We start from the raw sequence: 22,148 nt of genomic DNA, 5'->3' as shown, positions 1-22,148 counted from the left end.
CCTCAACCATCTACATCTGGTCTGAAAAGGAAGCATGAAGCACCTGTTAATGCTCGAGCAGCAAAGCAGCCACGCTATGAACCCATCCATAGCAGTTTTAACGGCCAATTAAGGGATCACCGTTTTGTATCAGAGCCAAAATGTGATATTAAGAATTTTTTGAACAGTATAAATCCAGATGTGCAGGCAATTCTAAATGCACAAAATGGCTCTTATAAGCTGTCCCTCAAATTGTTTACACAATATAAGAAGCCAAATGGCACAAAATTTACACAGCCCCACGTAACAGAAACTGTACCTATATATTCAAATGCAAATTCAAACAAAATAATAAGCAGTTTGATAGATCAATTGAATATTAAACACTCTGAATTTGCAGCAAAAGAGTCTGGATGGAGCCTATGCGGATCTCCATACAAGCTTTATATTAATATTTCTGAATTCAGCTCATTACAAGGTTCTACATATCTGCCATTACCTGCCAATATTAAAAAGAAAAGAGCCGTGGTTAACATAAAAAATAATGATGAGAAATGCTTTCTGTGGTGCATCCAGTTTTAGATCATTCTGAGAGAATAACTTATTATAAACAATATGAACACAATTTTGATGAAGCAATGGAGGGTTTAGAATATCCAATGTATGTTCAGAATATTGATAAATTTGAAAAAAAGGCCAGGGATATGAATGGTAAACAATTATCTATTAATGTATTTATTTGTTCTACTGGCCGTGCCAATTGCTTGATAGCACCTCTCAGAATCAGTACATTTGATGATGATTCTGCTGTTCCGATTGATCTGCTCTTAATTGAAGGGGATGATACACACCATTATACTCTGATACAAAATCTTGAAGCTTTAGTCAGAACACAACTAGACAAAACTCATAGAATATTCAAGTTGTGCAGAAGATGTTTGATTGTATTTGATGGTAGAAAAATGGTGAATGGTGTTTGTGAACAGAATGCAGAAATTGCTAAAACATTTAAAATACTGTGGCAACCATAAACCTGTTCATATGCTTATGCCTAATCCAAGTGAAAATGCCAAATTCAAAAAATTTGAAGCCTTGTTGGAACACCCAGCATATATAGTGTGTGATTTTGAATCAAATCTCAAACCCCTTGCATTCTGCAGCCCAGATCCTGATGAATCTTCAAGTACATCATACCAGGTACATGAACCTTCTAGTTTTTATTATGTTGTTGTACAGGATGGTGTGGTTAATAAAGAAGATTTATACATGGGAGCAGATGCCATCAAAAATTTGCAGATAGAATAGAAAATGAGTGCCATGACATAGCATCTAATGTCTTATTAAAATCAAAACCTATGTTGCCTTTAACAGAGAAACAGATTGAAGATTTCAACAATGCAGAAAAATGCCCGGTATGTGATTCTGAATTTTCAGATACAAATATCAAGGTGAAACACCATTCTCATGCAGATGGTAAATTCTTAATGGCCCTGTGTAATAGCTGTAATATTAAGATCCAGAGACCAAAATTTGTCCCTATATTTTGCCATGGAGCATCCAATTATTATTTCCATCATTTGATCAGGTACGAGGGGTTTGACAAGCAGAATTTAAATATTTTAGCTGAAAATAATGAAAAATATATTGCCATTAGCAAAATAATTAAAGTTAATGGTGTTCCTATTCACTTAAGATTTCTTGATTCATACAGAATTCTGTCTGCTAGCCTGGCTACACTGGCCACTCAATTATCTGATGATCAATTCAAAATCACATGTGCTTTGTTTCCAAATCAGGAGCTGAAATTAATTAGGCGGAAGGGTGTATATCCATATGATTATGTTACAGATTTTTCTAAATTTGATGAGTGTTCTCTGCCACCACAACAAGAGTTTTACAGCAAAATCAGAGGATCTGGAATCACTGATGAAGATTATCACCATGCCCAGTTGATGTGGAACAATTTAAAATGCCAGACATTTGGTGATTATCACAAGGCTTATTTAAAACTTGATGTGACCCTCTTAGCTGATATACTTCAGGCATTTAGGAAATCTTCCATGGAAAATTATAAGCTGGATCCAATGTATTTTTACAGTGCTCCGGGCCTAGCATGGTCTGCAATGTTTTTAAACACTAAAATGCAATTGGATCTGATCCAGGATCAAGATATGTATCTGTTTATGGAACAATGTATAAGAGGAGGCATGGTGCAATGTTCTCAGAGATATGCCAGAGCAAATAACAAGTATATTCCCGATTATAATCCAGCACGGCCATCAAATTATATACTTTATGTGGATGCAAACAGCCTGTATGGTTATGCTATGATGGATAAATTGCCATATGCAGGGCTTGAGTGGGTTGAAGATTTCAATATTGAAGATCTTAAGGATTTTGATGACAGTAACTATGGCCTGTTCTTAGAGGTTGATCTGACAATTCCTGATAATTTACACAACACATTTTCTGATCTGCCCCCAATTCCTGAGGTTGACTGTTCACCTGGCTCTAAACAGAAGAAATTGATGATGACTCTAGAGCCAAAACAGGATTATGTCATATATTACAAAAACCTCCAGTTCCTGATGAATCATGGTGTTCAAGTGACCAAAGTTGGAAAAGTTTTGAGGTTCAGGCACTTAAGATGGTTGAATCCATATATTGATACAAACACAGTGCTTCGAACATCTGCAATGAGCCAATTTGATAAGACCTTGTTTAAATTGATGGTCAATTTTGTGTATGGCAAAACCATTGAAAATGTCAGAAAACATACTGATGTTAAAATAATTACTGACCCCTGCCTGAGCAAAAAATTGATTGCAAAGCCTAACTTCAATTATAGAAGAATTTATGATGAAAATATGGCACTTTTCAACATGAAAAAAACAAAGATTAAGTTTGATAAGCCTATTTATGTAGGGGCTGTGATATTGGAATTGGCCAAATTACACATGTTAAAATTGTTTTATAATGTGTTGAAGCCTTTTTATAAGGATCGTGTAAAACTGATGTACATGGACACAGATAGTTTTGTTCTTGATATTCAAACAGAAGATGTTTATCAAGATATGGCACAGCCTGAATTGTTTAAATATTTTGATACCACTGAACATTCAAAAATTAAACACCACAACAAAAAAGTGCCTGGCAAGTTAAAAGATGAGACACTTGGTGATGTTATTGTGGCATTTGCTGGGTTAAGGGCCAAGATGTACAGTTTTGAAACATGTAGTGGCACTCTTGCAAAAAAGCCAAGGGCACTGGTAGAGTAATTGTTGACAAAGAGCTGGAATTTGAAGATTACAAAAATTGCCTCAAATCATGTAGCACAAACAGAACATCAGAAAATAGAATTCAGAGTGTGGATCACTTGTTGACTACAAATATTGTAAGAAAAGTGGCTCTGGACCCACATGATGATAAGAGATGCATTTTATCATGTGGCATACATACTCTACCATGGGGTCATTGTGATTTGAAAAGTGGTAATCAATGCCCAATTACAGAGCATGATTTGAAATAAATAAACATGCCTATGAACTTATTTGGGTTCAAAAAACAGGCTATTATGGACCTGCCAACACCACAACCCTCTTCTGATATAATATCTAAACTAAGTGCTTTGTTAATTATTCATCTGAACAGCATACTTACAGATGTTGATGATCAAACAGGTAAAACATTGTACATATTTAACAATAATTTAAATCATTACCAATTACCTGTAGGTGGTCAATTGCAATTTATTACAACCCCTGAGGGTAATGTCAAGATTTCAGTAGGGAGAAATATTTATAGAATTAAGCACTCAAACATGATTTCTGGCACTGTATATACAGTTTCTGCTGGTGACTGCTTATATATTGAGGTCCCTGGATCCTATGACAAGCTTATACCTTTTTTTAAAGAATTAAGAATTAGATATTCAATAATAAATAACCACTTAAACAAAAATGCCTAATGATATATTTGGCCATACAAGGCATGAAGATCACAGTGATGAGATTCTTATGCTTGATGTCAGAGTCAAGAAATTAAGAAGTGATTTACAAGCTTTACAAACCACACTGAATGCCAGTCTTCAACTAGAAATTACAAATTTTCAATCACAATGCATGGACCCTCTTCTTAAAATTGACTCAGAACTCAAATTGCTGCTTCAAAAATATACTGACTTGGCCACATTGGATAATTTTCAAAGTTTAGAAGAAGCTGTAGCAGCTCTTCAAGCCAAATTTAAGACCCAGGCCACTAACTCTGAGCAATTGAAACAGCAATTGGAAGAGCAGATAAATAATGTCCAGACACAGCTCCAAACAATTGTCAAAAGCATAAAATCACAAGAGGATTTTGATCTAGTGATTTCCACTCTATAGGAACAGATTCAAACACTCCAGATACCTATTCTGGACCCCTTGAACAATGCCATAGCCGAGGTTAAAGAAAAAATTGAGACACTTGAAAATTTTATGAACAACTTGCCATCTTCTGACGCTTTGAGTGCAATAACTCGGAGTGTTGCCAACATTAAGCGGCAACTTGAAACATATGAAGATTTTGGAAAAATTCAAAGTACCATAACCCATCTTGAGGGTACAATAGCAGCAGTGCAAAGTGATTTGACAAATGTACAAGAATCTCTAGAATCCCGCCTGCCTGGTATTGCAGACACACTTGCCAGTGTCCAGCAACAGATCACAAAGCTTGAAAACCTCAACACTGAATCTGAGCTATCTCATTTTCATCACTTGATCGATGATATCCAAACAAAGCTTGAAATTTTACAACAATCAACACCCACTCAGGCAGATATAGCCCTGCTCTAAGATGCTATGCAAAGTGTGGCTGATGCTTCTGAATTAAATAATGTGAAATTGGCACTTGAATTTTTGCAAAATACTGTATCAAATCTGCCTACATCACAGGAACTTAAAAATATTAAGAGAGCTGTGAATCACATATTGAAATCAGAAGATATCAAGAATATCCAGACAGAGATCAAACAACTTACTCAGACAGTGGCCACTCTACCAACTAATCAACATATTAATGAACTGCATGCCCTGTTTGAGGATATCAGAAGACAGGTCCATGATCTTACTGCTCAAAATTCAAAATTGGCAGTTATTGAAAATTTGCAACAAATTGTAGCTAATATCAAGCAACAGCTAGGGACCATGGAATCCAATCAAGCAAATGCTCTGTCTGTTTTTGCCACCCAGCTTCAAGAGATTGTGCAACAATACAAGAAACTTGTTGTGGACATAAAAATCAAGCCAGGCCATTATGATGTTGTTAGGACTAACAATGAGCACCTTGAATCTGTAACAAGCAGATTGCTTACAGCAGAAAAAGAAATAACTGGCATAATTGAGAATCCAAAACATACAGTAATTCTTGAATTGTACAGCATCCCCAACAAAGAATATGATTCACCATTTACACCAGGTGGCAAAATATATATGCTGTCCCCTGCACAATTTTATTACCAGTTTTTTGTTGGGGGCACACTGAGACCAATCAAGATCAAATATTGGCTTCAACCACAGGCACATCACTACCCCACCTTATCAATAACAAATGCTGACAACAAACCAAAAATCACCAGTGTAGAGTTAGAGGATTTTACAGATCCCAATACATTAGAAACATCTTATGCTGAAGATGATGGCTCTCTGGAATTTCATATACAAATAGGAGACAAATTATATTTAGAAAATCCTGTAGTATCAGCTGCTGAACACCCCATAGTTGCAATATTCTTGTTTACATATTATGTCTAGACAAATTATTGTTGATGAATTACACAGACAAGCCAGACATAATTATAAGAGACTGCCAGTAGTTACAAAAGGCATAGATGATTTATGGCAGAGCGACTTGATTGAGATGGCAAGTGGACAGCTGAAAAACTTAGACAAAATCAACAAGGGCTACAAGTATCTACTCACTGTAATAGACACATTTTCAAAATTTGCCTGGGCTGTGCCACTCAAATCCAAGACTGGAAAATGTGTTACAGAAGCCTTCAGGACAATCATCAATCAGAGTGGAAGATCACCGCGCTATTTGCAAACAGATAATGGCAAAGAATTTTATAATTCTGTGTTCCAACAATTTATTAAAAGCCAGTCAATACAACATTATTCGAGTTACAGTGATCTCAAAGCCTCAATTGTAAAGAGATTCAACAAAACCCTAAAAAATCATATGTATAAACAATTTACACTTCAAGGTAATTATAAATGGCTTAATATTCTTCCAGAACTTCTACATAAATATAACAACTCGGTCCATTCCACAATCAACATGAAACCCTCTGAAGTAACTTCATCTGATGAGCAAAAATTGATCAGGACTATTATCCTAGATACCAGCCAACAACAAGAAAAGCCAAATACAAGGTGGGTGATCAAGTAAGAATCAGCAAATATAAGCACTTATTCAAAAGAGGCTTTACAAGAAACTGGAGCACTGAATTATTTACAGTGGTTCAAGTTAAACCTGGGACCCTTAACACATATATAATAAAAGACCACCGAGGAGAAATTCTCAAAGGCAGATTCTATGAAGAAGAACTCAACAAAACTAAACAGCCTGACACATATCTCATAGAAAAAATCATCCGCAGAAAAGGCAACAAGTTATTTGTCAAATGGCTAGGACTTCCAGAATACAGCTGGATCGATGCAGACAAAGTGATAATATGAGCACCTGGGATGTTATTAAAAGGCTGCCAGAACCTGAACAGCAGATTAAGAGAAATGGCAAGCTGCTGCCTGATAATATTAGATGTCTTATTGTTGGGCCATCAGCTTGTGGTAAAACTACACTAATGATTGGTAATTTTTTATTGGCACCCAACTGGTTAGACTGGAAAAACAGGCACTTGTATGTTTTCTCTAAGAGCTTGGAACAATTAAAATATCAGCAGCTGATGAAGCTATATGATGGACTGGATATTGCCACTTTTGAATCAGATGTTAAGCCACTTCATGAATGTCTCGATAATTCTGTTGTTGTGTTTGATGACATTATACTGGATAATCAAAACAAGGTTAGAATTTTTTTTACACAGGGCCGACACAAAAACATTGATTGCTTCTACCTGGCACAGACTTTTTCTAAAATTCCGAAGCAGCTGATCCGAGACAACAGCAATTTTATATGTGTGTTTCATCAAGATCATACCAACCTCAAACACATACATGATGAATATGTAGGTGGGGACTTGAGCTACAATGATTTTTCCAAGTTTTGCAGTAGGTGCTGGAACCAGGACAGTTATGGGTTTGTCACAATTGATATGACAAGAAAACCCAATAGTGGCAAATACAGAAATAAAATCAACAATTTTCTAGACATTGAAACATATATAAATAACCATGAAAAGGCCAATCATTGATGATCTTAAATTAAGAGATTATCTTGTAAAAAGATTTAAGGGATGGAAATCAGAGAACCGAGGAATTTATGAACAACACAAACAAACAGAACAGCCTATTATTGATGCTATTAGTGAATTAGGTAAAAATATCAAAACTGTTACAGAGCAAAATCAAAATTTGATCACAGAGCTTGTACCTGTAGCTGCTAGGAACATATTAGATTATCCAATCACCCCACTATCCAGTATTCATACACCTAGTCCTGTTGCTCCTCGAAGAATTGAAGCTACTCAGGATCCTATTGAATTGGGTCTTCTTGCTCAAAAATATTTAAGCACACCTAAAGACAACAAAGATGAGGTCTTTGGCTTATATGCTGACACAGAGCGTGATGGTAACATCGTACATAGAATTGGCAATTTCAGAGTAACATTTATGGGAGATGATCTAATTGTATATTCAGAATCTCATCTTGGAGAAAGAGGTGCTTTTGTTAAATATCCCGGCACACCTGGATTGTGGGAACTGATGACTAGGAAAAGGCCTGGCACCTATACAGATCAAGATTATGAGCACTACAAAGAAATATTAATAAAATCAGATGCTCTATACCAGAACAATGATCCCACACAAAAAAGAGTCAAGTCTAGCAGTGGAGCAAAATACAACAACTTAATCAAGCCCATATGGTCACAAACTGGCAGTGGAATCAAACAATACAACACCCTGCCTAAAGAATTTGTCTAGGTTGATGATGTCAGGAAACTTGTAGATAGGTTATTGGTGATAGCTGGGGAGGAAAATGCTGGCAACCACAATTTTTACAATGAAAAGGTTGGAATTATGGACATGATAAGCACAAAATTGTCTAATTTTATAGTGAATGACACTAAGGGGATTGGATATCTTATAAAAATTATTAATACTCTACCACCTAAATTTTGGAATATTTCTGAGGGTCGGGGGTTGGTTAATGACATTATAAACAAGCTGCCATTTGAACTACACATTCCAGGCTATCAGTATTGTGGTCCAGGCACAAAATTGGAGCATAGATTAAACAGAGGTGATCCTGGTGTTAATCCCCTAGATGCTGCTTGTAGAGACCATGACATAGCATACAACACACATTCTGATCTTGACAAGAGACATGTTGCAGACAAGAAATTAGAAGAGGCTGCATTTGGTAGATTTGTATGCAAAGATGCTTCTTTAAGTGAGAGAATAGCAGCATTGGGGACCACCATAGCTATGAACACCAAACAAAAACTGGGGTGGGGGCTGTGAATATATATATATATAATAAACCTAGAATGAAGGCCAAGGGTGTTATGTATCAAATACCTTATGCAGGTCTTAAACCTCTTAAAACTATTGATAGTCTTTTAACCAAAAAGCAGCGCAAGAAAAAAAGCTCTTGTCTTGCAAAGGGCCATGGTATGAAATTGTTGCTTAGTACCGCCCAATTAAAAAAATTACAACAATCCAGAAAAAAAATCACATGTGGGGGGTTTCATATTTAATATCCCGGCCATCTTAGCAGCACTTGGGGCTGTTGGGAGCTTGGCTGGGGGATCAGCTGCCATAGCAAAAACAGTAATAGATGCCAAGAAGAATAGGGCAGAATTAGATGAAATAAAGCGCCATAACCTGGCCATGGAGAAACAAGGCAAAGGTGTTAAGAGAGCCATGAATAAGTTTAAAAAAAACAAGAGCCGCTTACAAACCAAGATATTGAAGCTTTAATCAAGCCACTGGGCATAAAAAATTTTAGAGGTGTGTACATGTCTCATTCTTTACCAGAACAACCACTCAACAAAGAGTGTGGCATTGTTAATTTGGATAAGTACAAAAATCAGGGCACTCACTGGATTTATCATCTTAAATATTTAAACAATGAGGCATTTGTGTTTGATTCATTTGGAGGTGTTCCACCTGAAAATTTAATAAAATATCTAAAATCAGCTAATCTTTATTACAATAATGCCCGTGTTCAAAATTTCGAAGATGTTGATTGTGGACATTTGTGTTTATCTGTTCTTAGATATCTGTCTCAAATAAATAAACCATCAATTGAAGATTTTCAAAAAGCCTTGTGGTATTTAAAAGATCATGGGGGTATTCCATCTCACCAGCCAAAATTCAATATTGAAACTCAAATTACATGATGATATAGTGTATCCCAAAACAATAGCTCTCAGAGCATTTTATGGCATGTACTTGATCCCTAATATTACACACCACAACAACAAAATTGCAGTTGGTGATCAAAAAATTGTCATCACTCCAGGGCAGTATAATCTGTCCACTCTAAATGCTCAATTACCCAGAGGTATAGTATTAACTCAAAATTCTGTCACTCACAGAGTAGAGATTGTATCTGCTACAGAAACAGTGGATCTGGGTACTATAGGAGAGCTGTTAGGCTTTGAGAACAACACAAAACTTGAACCAGCCATCAAACACACTGCTATTAATATACCTAAATTGTTAGCCATAGAGACTCTGAATATTCACTGTAATGTGGCTGAGGGTATGATCACCAAATCAAATGGCATAGGCACTCACAAACAAACTGGCATCATTGCAACATTCAAACCTAACTCTGAATTTATGGAGCCCATCATCTACACTCCATCCCCAACATTATATTTTCCTGTGTGCCATAATAGAATAGATTACATTGAATTGATGGTCACTAATGAAAAAGAAGAATTAGTTGATTTTGCTGGAGCCACAACAACTGCAATCATAGAGATTAATATTTAAATAAAAATACATAGAAAAAAATGGAAAATATTGAGAGTTATGAGCTACAATCATTCCCCCCAAACAGGAGGACCTTTGCAAATTTAAATCAACCCAACACAGAGATTGAGGTTGATCTTGATGTAGGGGATGGCTTTATACACCCCTACAGAGAAGATCTATACATCAAATTTGATGTTGTAAAGCTCGATGGTACAGATTATCCGGCAAATGCAAATATAAGATTGGTAGACAATTTTGTGCCACATCTGTTCTCTGAAATTGAGATCAGAAAACATGGTGTTGTTATAAACAGAGTAGATTATCGCGGCATTACCTCCACAGCTTTGGCCACACTAAAATTATCCAAAACCGAGGCTTCTTACTACAAAATAGGTGGATTTGGGGCTGGTGATAAAATATTATCCAAGAACCACACAGTGCTGTTCCCTATGCGCCTGTTGCCAGGATTCTTTTCAGATTACAAAGATATTATGTGGAAGGGTGGTTTAAGAATTATATTTAGAAGAGCTGCCAATGATAATAATGCTTTGATGAGGTACAGTACATTAAACTCTACAGGGGAAGCTATGCCTAATACCCTACCTGATGAGGGCAAGTGCATTATTCAGACTATGGAGCTAAGAATCCCAGTTGTTGAATATGAAGCCAGTTATGCTCTTAAATACAAAGCAGATATAATAAAAAATCCACAGGTTCCTTTACAATTTTATACATATCAATGTGTACAGAAGCCTGCCGCTGGTACTTATTATGAGTTTGATGCTACAAATTCATTCTCCAGTATACAATATGACATGCCGGATTTTGTGGTGGTACTGTTTCAGACTGGAAGACACAATAATCAGGAAAAAAATTCAAGTAGATTTGATAACTGCAACATCAAGAACATTTATCTTAAAAATGGCAGAAATGAGGTGTTCCCCAGAGAAAATTATAATTTAGACATGTCCAAGGATGATTTGCTTAAATTATATGAAGCATTTACAGCATACAAAAGGGTCACTACTGGCAATACTGACATGTATTACACACCAGATGAATTCAAAGCACAGAGACCCATGTTTGTCATCAACACTTCAAAAAGGAAACAAGTTGTGGTTAATGACAGGACAAACATTAAAATTATCTGTGAATTCCACGATACACTCCCTGATGACACTATATGTAGTGTTATTCTTATAGGGGAAAAATCATATGTTTATGATGTAAGAAATGAGAGAGTCACAGAGCAATTCTAGACGATTTCTGCACAATGCATTGTCTTAGTACTAGATATGCAAGTTGAGGCTGGTGTCCAATTAAAATATTGAGCATATTCCAGGTAACAAGTATTTAAGCATATATTACATTATATTATTGTGTAAGCAAAAGCTCTTATAGACATTTTTGACCTAGTTTTAAGTGAAGCCAAAACAATAACAATAGGGGCATATTTTTGACAAGCTTATGGACAACAAACTGAGAGATGTAGCTTTTACACACTTGGCCAAATCTGTCTGTTGAGGCTTCTTCATTTGTACACTAGGGCCTCAAAATTCTTTAGATTTAAATATGAACACACATGGCCGATTGGGGCATATGCCCCCCCTTGACATTGTTTTAAGTGTAGGCAAATCTGTATATTGAGGGTTCTTCTTTTCTACACTAGGATTCAAAATTCTTGGGGATTAAGAGCATATCACACTTGAAGAATTGGGGAATAAGAGCATCTTGCCATAATTTTAAGTTTAGGCAAATCGGGCTGTTTAATCAAATAACCTCTTCTTTTCGACACCTATAAGTGGTCCCAAAAGTATCACCAATTACACTACTATCAGGTACTACATAGTTCTGTCATTTTTCTAGGAATAAGTATGTGTGAACTGGGAACATAATCCGAGCCAAGGTTTCTTCCTCTACCTGTTGTAGAGTGGAGTGAATATTTACTGTTATCGATTGGTTGCAAAGACATAATTCTTTTTTGTTGTTGTTATAAAGATGATCCACGCATCATAAGAGGCCTGATTACCAATACAACATGAGGTTAACGTGCTCTTTTGCGATATTTTCCATATTTCTTTTCCATTCTCATCGTCTCGATTAACTTTGAAAGGTAGAGATGCAACGGGAATAAACAGAAAATGAAATAGAAAAATACGACGTCCTGTCCCGGCGCCTGGAGCGTTCTCGGGTCACCGAACTATCTCGCGGTGCTCGCTGCCCTGACACTTTCGGTTCCCCTGATTAATAGTGACTGCCCCTTTTCATAAGAGAGGCGACTTTTTATTCTCCATTACAATTCTACCATCCTGTATCTACTACCGGGTTGATTACCTCTATCCGCGGACTTAGACTGTCACCCTAGTGGCCCATTCATTTCAATCTTTTATTTGGAGAATAAAATATTTTTATATAATCTTGAAATTTTTCTTACACATTTTCATTATTATCTTAATCGCGAAGTGATATGATGATTATAGTAACTGAGACAAAAAGAAAATGGAAAAAGTTCATTTTATACTATTGTAAGATTGACAAAATATTCAGCAATTTTGTTTTATTTCATAACTACGTATAAATTAATTTTTAAATGTTTACCACTTTATAATATTAAAATTCCCTAAATGAATAAATAAACTACATGATTATTTCGTGTTTTAAATATGTGCGTCTCCTTTCTGTCATTTTTGAGCGAATTTCAGCGATTAATATGAATGATTATTAAAAGAAATTGATGAAGAAGCAACCAGCCAAGATTTGGACTTGATCTTGGATCATTCATTAACGATATTGTGTTCGGCCACTCAGGCAAAAATTTGAAAAGTTGTTGATTTTAAACTATAAATAGTTGCAAAATATCACCACGTAACAAGAAAATTGTTTCTATTAAGGTTTTAACGTTTTTCAATGATCCTGGCCAGATCAGAAATCTGAAACAAGTTTTCCACAAATGTCGACTTTTCAAAAGTTATGGCGGAGCTGTTAGCATAACTCACTACAACTCCAGGGTTCCCGGTTTTGAATCCCGGTCTGGGCATAGATGTTCTTTGTGAGTGTCCTTTCATAAATTTTATCATACCTTTACTCGACGTCGCGATCAGCCAAAAGTGGAAGAAATGCGACAAATGACCAAAATCAAATCAAATTATGTTGCAATAATAAGTAATAATAACCTTGTATACATAGCCCTAACATACTACCATAGAATGTGGGCACGTTGTAAAGTTTGGGAGCCCCTACTATAGTTACATTGACACTAAAAAATACGTAACTGCATCAAAGCGAATATCTAAATGTATAGTTGACGTACACAAAATTGGTACAGAAAGTATTTCCGCTTTTAAAAAAAATAATTTGAATTAACGCCTCATGTGGAGAACTGCGCCGACCATTTTTGCTAATCACTTTCTCATAAGGTCCCATTAGACGTGCAGAATATACTGGCGTTTGCACTGACATTGATGAATTGGATGGTTATCGCGTTTATGTGTTGTGACTGTCCTCCTTCTGGCTAGAGAAACATTCTCCCACGAAACGCTTAGACGTCAATAAAAGGTACTGTTTGCTCTCCTTGGGGGATAATTACGTTTGTCAGTTTAGTGACATGTCATGCAGATCATATAAGTGTGTGCGCAGTACACGCGTATTTGCGAAGTGAAGGAGGGGAGTTAGATGTATAGGAGGATTTGAAAGCACATAGAGTTAATATGTTTGCATGAGATTGTAAATTTAATCTTGTCTTCATTAAAATTGTCTTCCATCCTTGCATTGACAAAGCGTTTTTTCTGATGTAGTTTGATTGAATGATTGATTTAGTTTAGTTTACTTAGCTTTTGTGACACTTTTGGCGAATTGCGATGACGACGATGAGTTATGATATGATGAATCTGATGAAGGAACAATCACAAAGAACATCCATGCGTAGGCCGGAATTCGAACCCGACACACTTGGCGTCATAGCATGCTGTGCTAACCACTCCGATACTTAGGCCAGCTTAAAACTTAAAGCAAAAATACTTATTATTGTAATAACAAAAAATCGTTGTTACATCAGAGAGGTTTCCAGTGAAAGGGGCGCGATACAACGCCAGGAGCCTAGTATTCGACTCCCGGCCTTCGTATGAATGTTCTTTGTGAGTGTCCCTTTCATCAATTTCATCACATGATCACTCATCCTCATCTTGACAATTAGCTAAAAGTGTCAGAAAGAAAGGCATATTTAAATAAACCAAATCAAATCAAAATACAATGTTATGAAAGGAGAAATTTCACTACAAAGAGATACATAAAAAAATATTTTTTTTCTTACCACTAAACCGTATTATATCAGACTCTTGCAAGTGCGTAGGATATCAACAATCAAAAATAAATGTAATTATAAAACACAATAAAATATTTAAACATGGATTTTAAAAAGTAAAATTTAATTAGGTAATTAACTGTCGCAGAAGACGGGTCATTTAAGAGCATTCAGTAGGAAAGTTTCATTTAAGAGTTCAGAACTAGAAATAAAGCTGAATGTTGGGGGCCAGTGGATGTTAAAAGAAACGACAAGGAGAGTCTAAAGCATTTGTTGGCTATGCTTGGTATTGGTAACCTGGGTCAAAAAAATTACCCGCACTATCAAACACACACACACGGTGTCTGTGTGTGTGACATATAGAGACACAGTCACATATTATGTTCCGCAACCTTGGCGACGGTCGTAGCACGATCTTATTACCGAAGATTTCTGGTTTGAGTCCCATCTGAGCATTGCTCTTTCTTCGTGAGTGTTTTTTTTTTATTATGTTTGTTGTCGCGCTCGTCCACGACACAATATAAGAAAAACAAAATTAAATGAAGAAAATGCACTACCTGAGAGTGTATGCGAATTCACAGTATTAAACTATTTCAGAACACACACGCGCAGACACACATACGTTATCTATTTGCATATTGACACATTTATAAACGTAATTCGCTTACTACCTAAATTATAGGTACTAATATACTCACATCAGAAATCTTGAAATGAAAGCAGATTCAGGCAGTACAACTTTGAAAACCACTTCCTGAGACTTGTTTGCTGGGTTTGCAACCCTGCTGTGCACCAAGGTAGATGCGTATCTGAAGCGGATATCGGATTTGATTTTTAATTTATGAACCTTTGGCGGTGGAAGTTCCCTGTCGGCCATCGGAAGCGCCTGCAGAAGAAGACTTGTGAAAGTCATTTTCAAAATGTATAATTGTGTAAATACTTTATATCAAGATCGTACTGAGCTGCGGTTTGTTAATACTACTACTAGCACTGATAATAATAATACAGTATTAAAAGCTTTATTTGTCTGCATCTTCTGTATCGAAATATTTAAGAAGCAAATGCAGATGAAGTAGAGGTGTTTGTTCGGTAAAGAACTGCTCTCTACCCTAAAGAAAATAAAAAACATATAGACCTATCAAAAGAATTATCAGTTTCACAGTAAGTGAAAACTTACTTGGTTGGTGTACCTTTTAACTTTTTTAATGTCACAATTTTCAAACTACAGTGCAGATATTATTTATTCTTACCATCCTACAATGAAATTTGATAAAAATGGAATTGTATTAAAAAATTAACAAATATTAAAAAGTAGAAAGTATAACCACAACGGAGAAAAAAAAATAGAAAGCAACATTTCCTTACTCAAGCATGGTATGTTTCAGAGAATTATTTCAGCTTTGGGTGACACAATTCCTGAAAGTGAATACATCTCTTGTGATGCAAATATTGTGTGTGTATGTGTGTGTGTGTGTACAAGTGCCTGAATTTGTGTGTGATGCACTTAAAATCACCCGTAAAATATTCCGAAAAGAAAGCAGGCTTTTTGATGTTCTGTTTTGGCAGGAATTTAGCATGTTAGTCCCACAAAATCTAAACCATATAGTGTGAATTGAATATCAATAGTTGTGGATCCAGTCTATGCACCCGTATAAATTTTTGAGGCGTTTATCTGCTGATATGTAATTCAGACCCATGGCAGTCACTAGAGAGTTGGGTAGACATATTGAGTTTAGTACTACGACAATTTTACAGGTGCATTTAAAAATGTCATATTTAACTTCATTAGTCTGATTTTCCTTTTGATTCAGTTTTGTCTTAAAAGTCGAATTTAGAATAAAATATAGGTTTTCTGAGTCGAGGAATCTGAGAAGACCCACCCAATTTTCAATACTCGATCCACTATTTTGGGAGTTTGGAAGAAAACTAAACTAGCTAAAGTCAAATATTTTTTTGGCAACTGATTTAACAAGTTAATATATATATATAAATAATTTTAGTTCCGAATAGTTTCTCACCACTTGTGTAAAATGTTCAGTAGATTAACGGTGGAGCCATGAAAGAAGTCTACCTTATCTTTTGATCCAGTAGATCTGAAAATCTGATGCGGTGTCAAAATCAAGCTTTCGCCGTTTGAAAATCGTATCCAAATTTTGTTTCGAGAAGCCTCTTCAAAATGTCGGAATAACGAAATTAAGCACAATACTCATGGTTGAATTAACACGAATCTAGAGTAAAAAATATAGGTTTCCAGACTCTGAAGAAATCATCCAATTTGGAGTCCGTTTAGCCTATCCGCAATTCGGATATAAATAATATTATTGTAAAGTGGCTAAATGTTGAAATGAGTCGAAATTAACATTTGTCTAGCTGCTGAAATAATCGAACTTAGTATATTTTGGTTATTTGACGTCGTATTTCTGCCCTTTTTGTGAAATGTGACTGTGAGGTGAGTATATCGAACTGACGAAGGGACACTCTAAAAGTACGCGCTATTCGAAACAGGAACCTCAGTTGCGAATGTCGATCTATTAAAGTGCTCAACCACTGAACCCGCTAGAATTAATTACCAAAATCTAGACCTTGAGAGTTGAGAAAGGAGATAAAACAATTTCTGAATCAAGTTTGACTGTCTACCATTTTCCATTTCTGAATCAAGTTTGAGTGTCTACCATTTTCCAAAATACAGCATGTTTCTTGTCTCGTTTTATTTCGTACACCATTCAGATTTTGTTTCAGTTCTTTACAAATACCATATTTCATTTTACAAGCAAATAAGCCTTTAATACATACTATGCTGGATGAATGCAATTAGGAAGATTAAAATTCCACTGCATAGTGAGTGACTATACAATGCATGCGTTGTTTGGTGGTTCTTGTATCATTTCCTTTGGACTCAATTTTCTTTAAAAGTTCATAAAATATACATAACTTATTGCTAAAGAGAAATTGCATCAATGATGCCACTCCATTCTCATTTCAAATGTTCTCTGCACGTCATTGCTGTTGACAATTTTCATACAGAAAAGTGTATCAAATTCTGGAAACTATTTTTGGGAATTTTTTCTTTCCTTTTTGTGCCATAACAATCCACGTTTTCTCCATTCAGCTCTTCAATACATAATTTACGTGTTCATCACCACCACACCACGCCACAGGTGATGATCCGAAGTGAACTTCTCTGTGGTTCCGTAGCACAGCCATTAAGGAATCTTTGTTCTAACTATTGGCGATTTTGTATATTTATTTCTATGTTAAAATATATTATTAATTTGTCTAATGGTCAAGCTGAGAAGTGTACAGAAAAGAGGAACGTTTTCATATTCAGGATACAAATGTACATACGTTGATTGTTTTTCTGTGCGTGCAAAGAATGAAGATTAACCTGACATGTTATGGACATTGTATTCCCTGAAATCTGTCATTAATCAAAGGTTTCATATTTGTTTCGAGATTGTCCAAAAAGTTTTACTAATAAAAATTAACATCATAGTAACATTATGAATATTTTTCTTCTTAGTTGTTTTGTTTTACAATGGCGAAAAAAACAGTAATCTGTTTTTAGATTTCTGCGTATTCATGTATTCGTGTATATAGGATGAAGCTTTATATTATTATTAGGGCTAAACCGATACCCATACATATGCCGATAGTCTTACTGATTTCCGCCGATACTGATGCTTTAAAATTGTGATAATTAAAAGATGTTCAAAAATATAATGTGTATCAGTATTACACTCCAATTATATGTATTAATTTACCAAGAGTTTTGATTTTAAATATTCAAGCATTACGTCAGAACATTGCAATACATGTTATGTAATCACAAAATCTAGTGTTTTGCACACAACTTTGAATTTTGCATGATTTCCTGGGTAATGAGACTCCGCGAAAGTGTTGCGTGTAACTTTCGATGAAAGACCAAAACGCCGGAAAAGTAGTGGTCAGTATCGGTAAAATAAATTACAACCGATACTTTCCGATACCGATATCACTGGTATCGGCCGATAGTTAAATTCTCGTTACATATATTTACGCGAAATGAAGTGTTACACTCTGTACTGAAAGCAACATTCCCTTTCTAAGGTTCTACACGGAAAGGGGAGGGGAATGGGAAGGCTGGTGTCATCACCACCGAGTTGCTGGTTTTTGTTGGAACACAGATTGGCGTATAAAATGTTTGACAGGTTCTCGGAAATTGTGAACAAATATTTTGAACATCAGCTTAAAAACCTACAAATAATGAAAATCAATAAAAATAGTTTTGCAAATGAATGTAAAGTACGTAGAATGCTTCCGGAGAAATAAACAATCATATTGAATGTTATGAGCAACACCTGTTCTCCGTGGTAAAGGCTAGAATCGCATTAGAAAGTGGATCCAAACGTAAATTCATTCTATCAAAATATTTTACACGTGGAGATTGTAAGCAAATGTGTACTTAGAAACCAAATACAAAATTGACTATGTATCATCTACAATTGAATATATTGTATTTGTATATTTTTCATCTTAGTTGTTTTGTTTTACAATGGCGAAAAAAACTAAAAAGTAAACAATTCAATTTATAAAAAGTATTTGTATAGACGGAGGAAAAAAATTGTTAAAACACTACAATGATATTTTGTCATGAACATTTATGTTATTCGGCGCTTTGATATGGGTTATTACTAACTGTTCATCATTCTTCTACCTAAAAGGCCAATCTACTATCCAATGCTATAATACTACAATCACTCACAAAAATTACCGGACCCAATTGCAGAATTATTGAAATTGTAGAATGAAGGATTGATTTCTTTCGGATGGCGAATATTTTTTTTTTTTTTTTTTTTTTTGTAAAATTTTCATAAACACGAACAGCTTTTGCGTATAATATCGGCAAGAGAGAAATGTCGAGGCTAACCTGTACGGGAGGCCGGTTGAGACGTGAGAGGAAGACGTGACGTCATGTACACTTTGCAGGACCGGGTCAAGAGGTCACAAAACACGGGTCCTGCGCCCGCACCTGACCATGGCCACGTGACAGGAATATTATGCGCCCGTGGAAGGAATGCTAATCGGCTGCTTTGCGGTTAATTTATTGTTGACCGTCTTCCTCGTTCGAAGCATTGCAGCCTTCCAGTAACAGGCAATTGGTTGCTTGCCAATAGCTTCTTAGAATTAGGAGACCGTGTGAGATTCAGACTGCGGTCCAATCATATGTAAAATACAAATTTGTGGGAAAAGAAGAGTTAGATAACATTCTTCAACATTATATGAACCTGAAAACTTGGTGTAGGTTTATATACATTGTGTGGACTTGCAAATTTTATCTCCGATGATTTCACACCTCAAAATTCTTGTCATAAGATCTTAACTTAAGGTGTGAATTTCTGAGTCCTTGTTGTGATTTAACGCGTCTTACATATTTTAATCAGAACAGAGTGCTGGGTTTAACTGGATCAAGGAAATCGTCCACATGAATTAGCAAAAATGTAATTCAAGTTAATTTCTTGAACGATATTTTTAGAATAAAAAATAACTAAACAATAATTCAATGACTGCGTGACTAAATTTCATCAAATGGTGTAAAATATATACCTTATTAACTTGAAGTTAAACAATAATACATAAACACATAATAATAATGAAACGATTACTACACATACGCGCGGTGTGCAAACAGTAAGCAGGCAGCCTGATATTAATCAGTCTTGCATTTTACATATTCAGTTTTAGGTTAGATAACACTCTACACAGCTAAAATAATAAAAACTTTTAAAATAATTTAAATGGTTAAAATTAAAATTTTCAACTGCTTAAAATATAATTAATTATGTGAGCTTTCTCATATCGATACCGTGGCTCCTTTTGCAACAAGCGTCAATTTGACGCTCCTAATTTCTCGATTTTTGTTTGCATGTTATGTTAGTTTCTTCTTGAACTTTGTGTGCTTTTCAATGGTTTTGTTCCTTTTCTTCAACGGATCATTGTAAAGTCCACTTTTTGCACATATTGGCTAATCGGGGCTGCACCAAAAAGTTAAAGTATGATCCGAACCTCTATGGGTTTCCACCAGGTATTGAGCCTTAGATTACCTCTTCGTTACGAGGCCACGACATTACAATTACGCCACCGGGGAGGCCCAATGGTATTGTAATATTGGGACTCAAATATAAAATATTAAATCGACATGTCCTACAAAATTGCATTACTGTTGAGTAGATTTTACACATTATAGTCGTGGAACTGGCTGAATTGGAATAAACAAAAAATTATGTTTCCTTTCTAGATAATATTGTAATTAAAAGACTTTTCACGTTACGGGAAACATTTTAGGTCTCTGAACGTTCGCTCCACCTCAAAGGAGAAGACATTTTAAAGATTATACTGTGTAAATATCAGAGAAATGGCAACAGAAACAATATTCACATGCAAATTCCAACATTTAAATCTGCTTTACTATTGCTCTTAATTATGGTTTCCATCCAAACGTGTAAGTAATCAAATATACGTTACCTCAGAATCAGCCAAAGTTAACGATGGCACAGCCTCTGTTGCTTCTGTGTCGGCAGCCTCTTCGGACGGTGGAGTTCCATCTTCAGCTGCGGTCGTCGTTCGGGTCGCTCCTTCCGGCGAAGTCGTTCCTTCCAAGAGCGTCGTCGTCGATTCCTGCGTTTCCATCCCGGTAGTTTCTTCCGTCCACACTGTTGGTTCCGACGGCGTCTCCGTCGTCGTATCGTCACCTACCGATGTCCATTCGAAAATGTCCGTGTTCGCGGTTCCCGTCGTCGGGGCATCACTCTGAAACTCGTCGTCGTTGAATTCAGGGTCCGGCCACGGCCGCGACGTCGTCACGAGGAAGGAGAAGTCGTCGCTGGGCCTGGCCGCGTAGCCCGGCCACTGGAAGACGGCTAGCAGCAGCCACGAGCAGAGAGGCAGCAGCACTCGAGCCAGAGACATTCCGGAGTCGTCTGAGCGACTGGAGCCGCATGGAAATAAACCGACCAACGGGAACTTCCCCGACCCCTCCCTCCGGTGTGGAACTTCACGTAACAAAACGGGTAATAGGCTCCTAATTACAACAGAAGCGAAAAAGGCCTCGGGAACCTCTTTGCGGAACACTTCGGAAAGAGCCACGAGGAAAGTCTTTCCTGCATTTAGCCTTATTCAGGCATTTGAGAAAAAAGGTTCAAGGCCAGCCTCCTCATAAAACTATCGATGGTCCTAGATGTAAACAAACGAAGATTGTAAATTGACCTGGATAACTTTCCACGCTTTCTACCGCACGAACGTTGAGATGATCTCTCTCTTATGCGCGACACATCAGAACAGAACTGAAAATGTCTTCGCCAATTATTCTATACTGTATAAGTAGTACAACACAGAACGTAAGTCGCAGACGCACTTATATATCGTTCATCTGCAACTTGAACGCAACGATTTCCACCGTGTGGCGTGGAGCCATCCAATGCGAAGGCTGATGTGCATATTGCGCATGTAGAGTACTATCAGTGTATATGGCTTGTACGTACAAGTATTATATGATTGATTGATTTATAGATTTGCTTTATTTTACTTCGCTTTCTGTGCCACTTTTGGATAATTTGCGAAGATGGGGACGAGTGATGATCAGGCCCGTAGCCAGAATTGATCTCCAGGAGGGGGGGGGGGCTCACGAGTTATCAGGGGGGCTTTGTAAACCAAGTCCAATTTTCAAAAGTTGAAGAGTATTAAATGAC

The 22,148-nt window shown here is 36.3% G+C and overlaps 1 protein-coding gene across 1 annotated transcript in view; it reads right to left on the bottom strand.

Annotated features, from left to right (window-relative positions):
• LOC145994357 (inter-alpha-trypsin inhibitor heavy chain H4-like) overlaps nucleotides 1-21,370 on the bottom strand; it is a 99,860-nt gene extending 78,490 nt beyond the window's left edge. The window contains exons 1-2 of the mRNA XM_083130473.1: nucleotides 20,926-21,370; nucleotides 15,123-15,310 (exon numbers count right to left, since the gene is read on the bottom strand). Coding sequence (XP_082986599.1) covers nucleotides 15,123-15,310; nucleotides 20,926-21,369 — 632 coding nt within the window. The 5' untranslated portion in view covers nucleotide 21,370. The remainder of the gene's footprint in view (nucleotides 1-15,122; nucleotides 15,311-20,925) is intronic.
• Nucleotides 21,371-22,148: the final 778 nt, after the last annotated feature.

Source organism: Lepisma saccharinum, chromosome 10 (genome assembly GCF_977018435.1).
Source record: "Lepisma saccharinum chromosome 10, izLepSacc3.1, whole genome shotgun sequence".
NCBI lineage: Eukaryota > Metazoa > Arthropoda > Insecta > Zygentoma > Lepismatidae > Lepisma > Lepisma saccharinum.
This window is presented reverse-complemented; position numbering and strand designations above follow the sequence as displayed.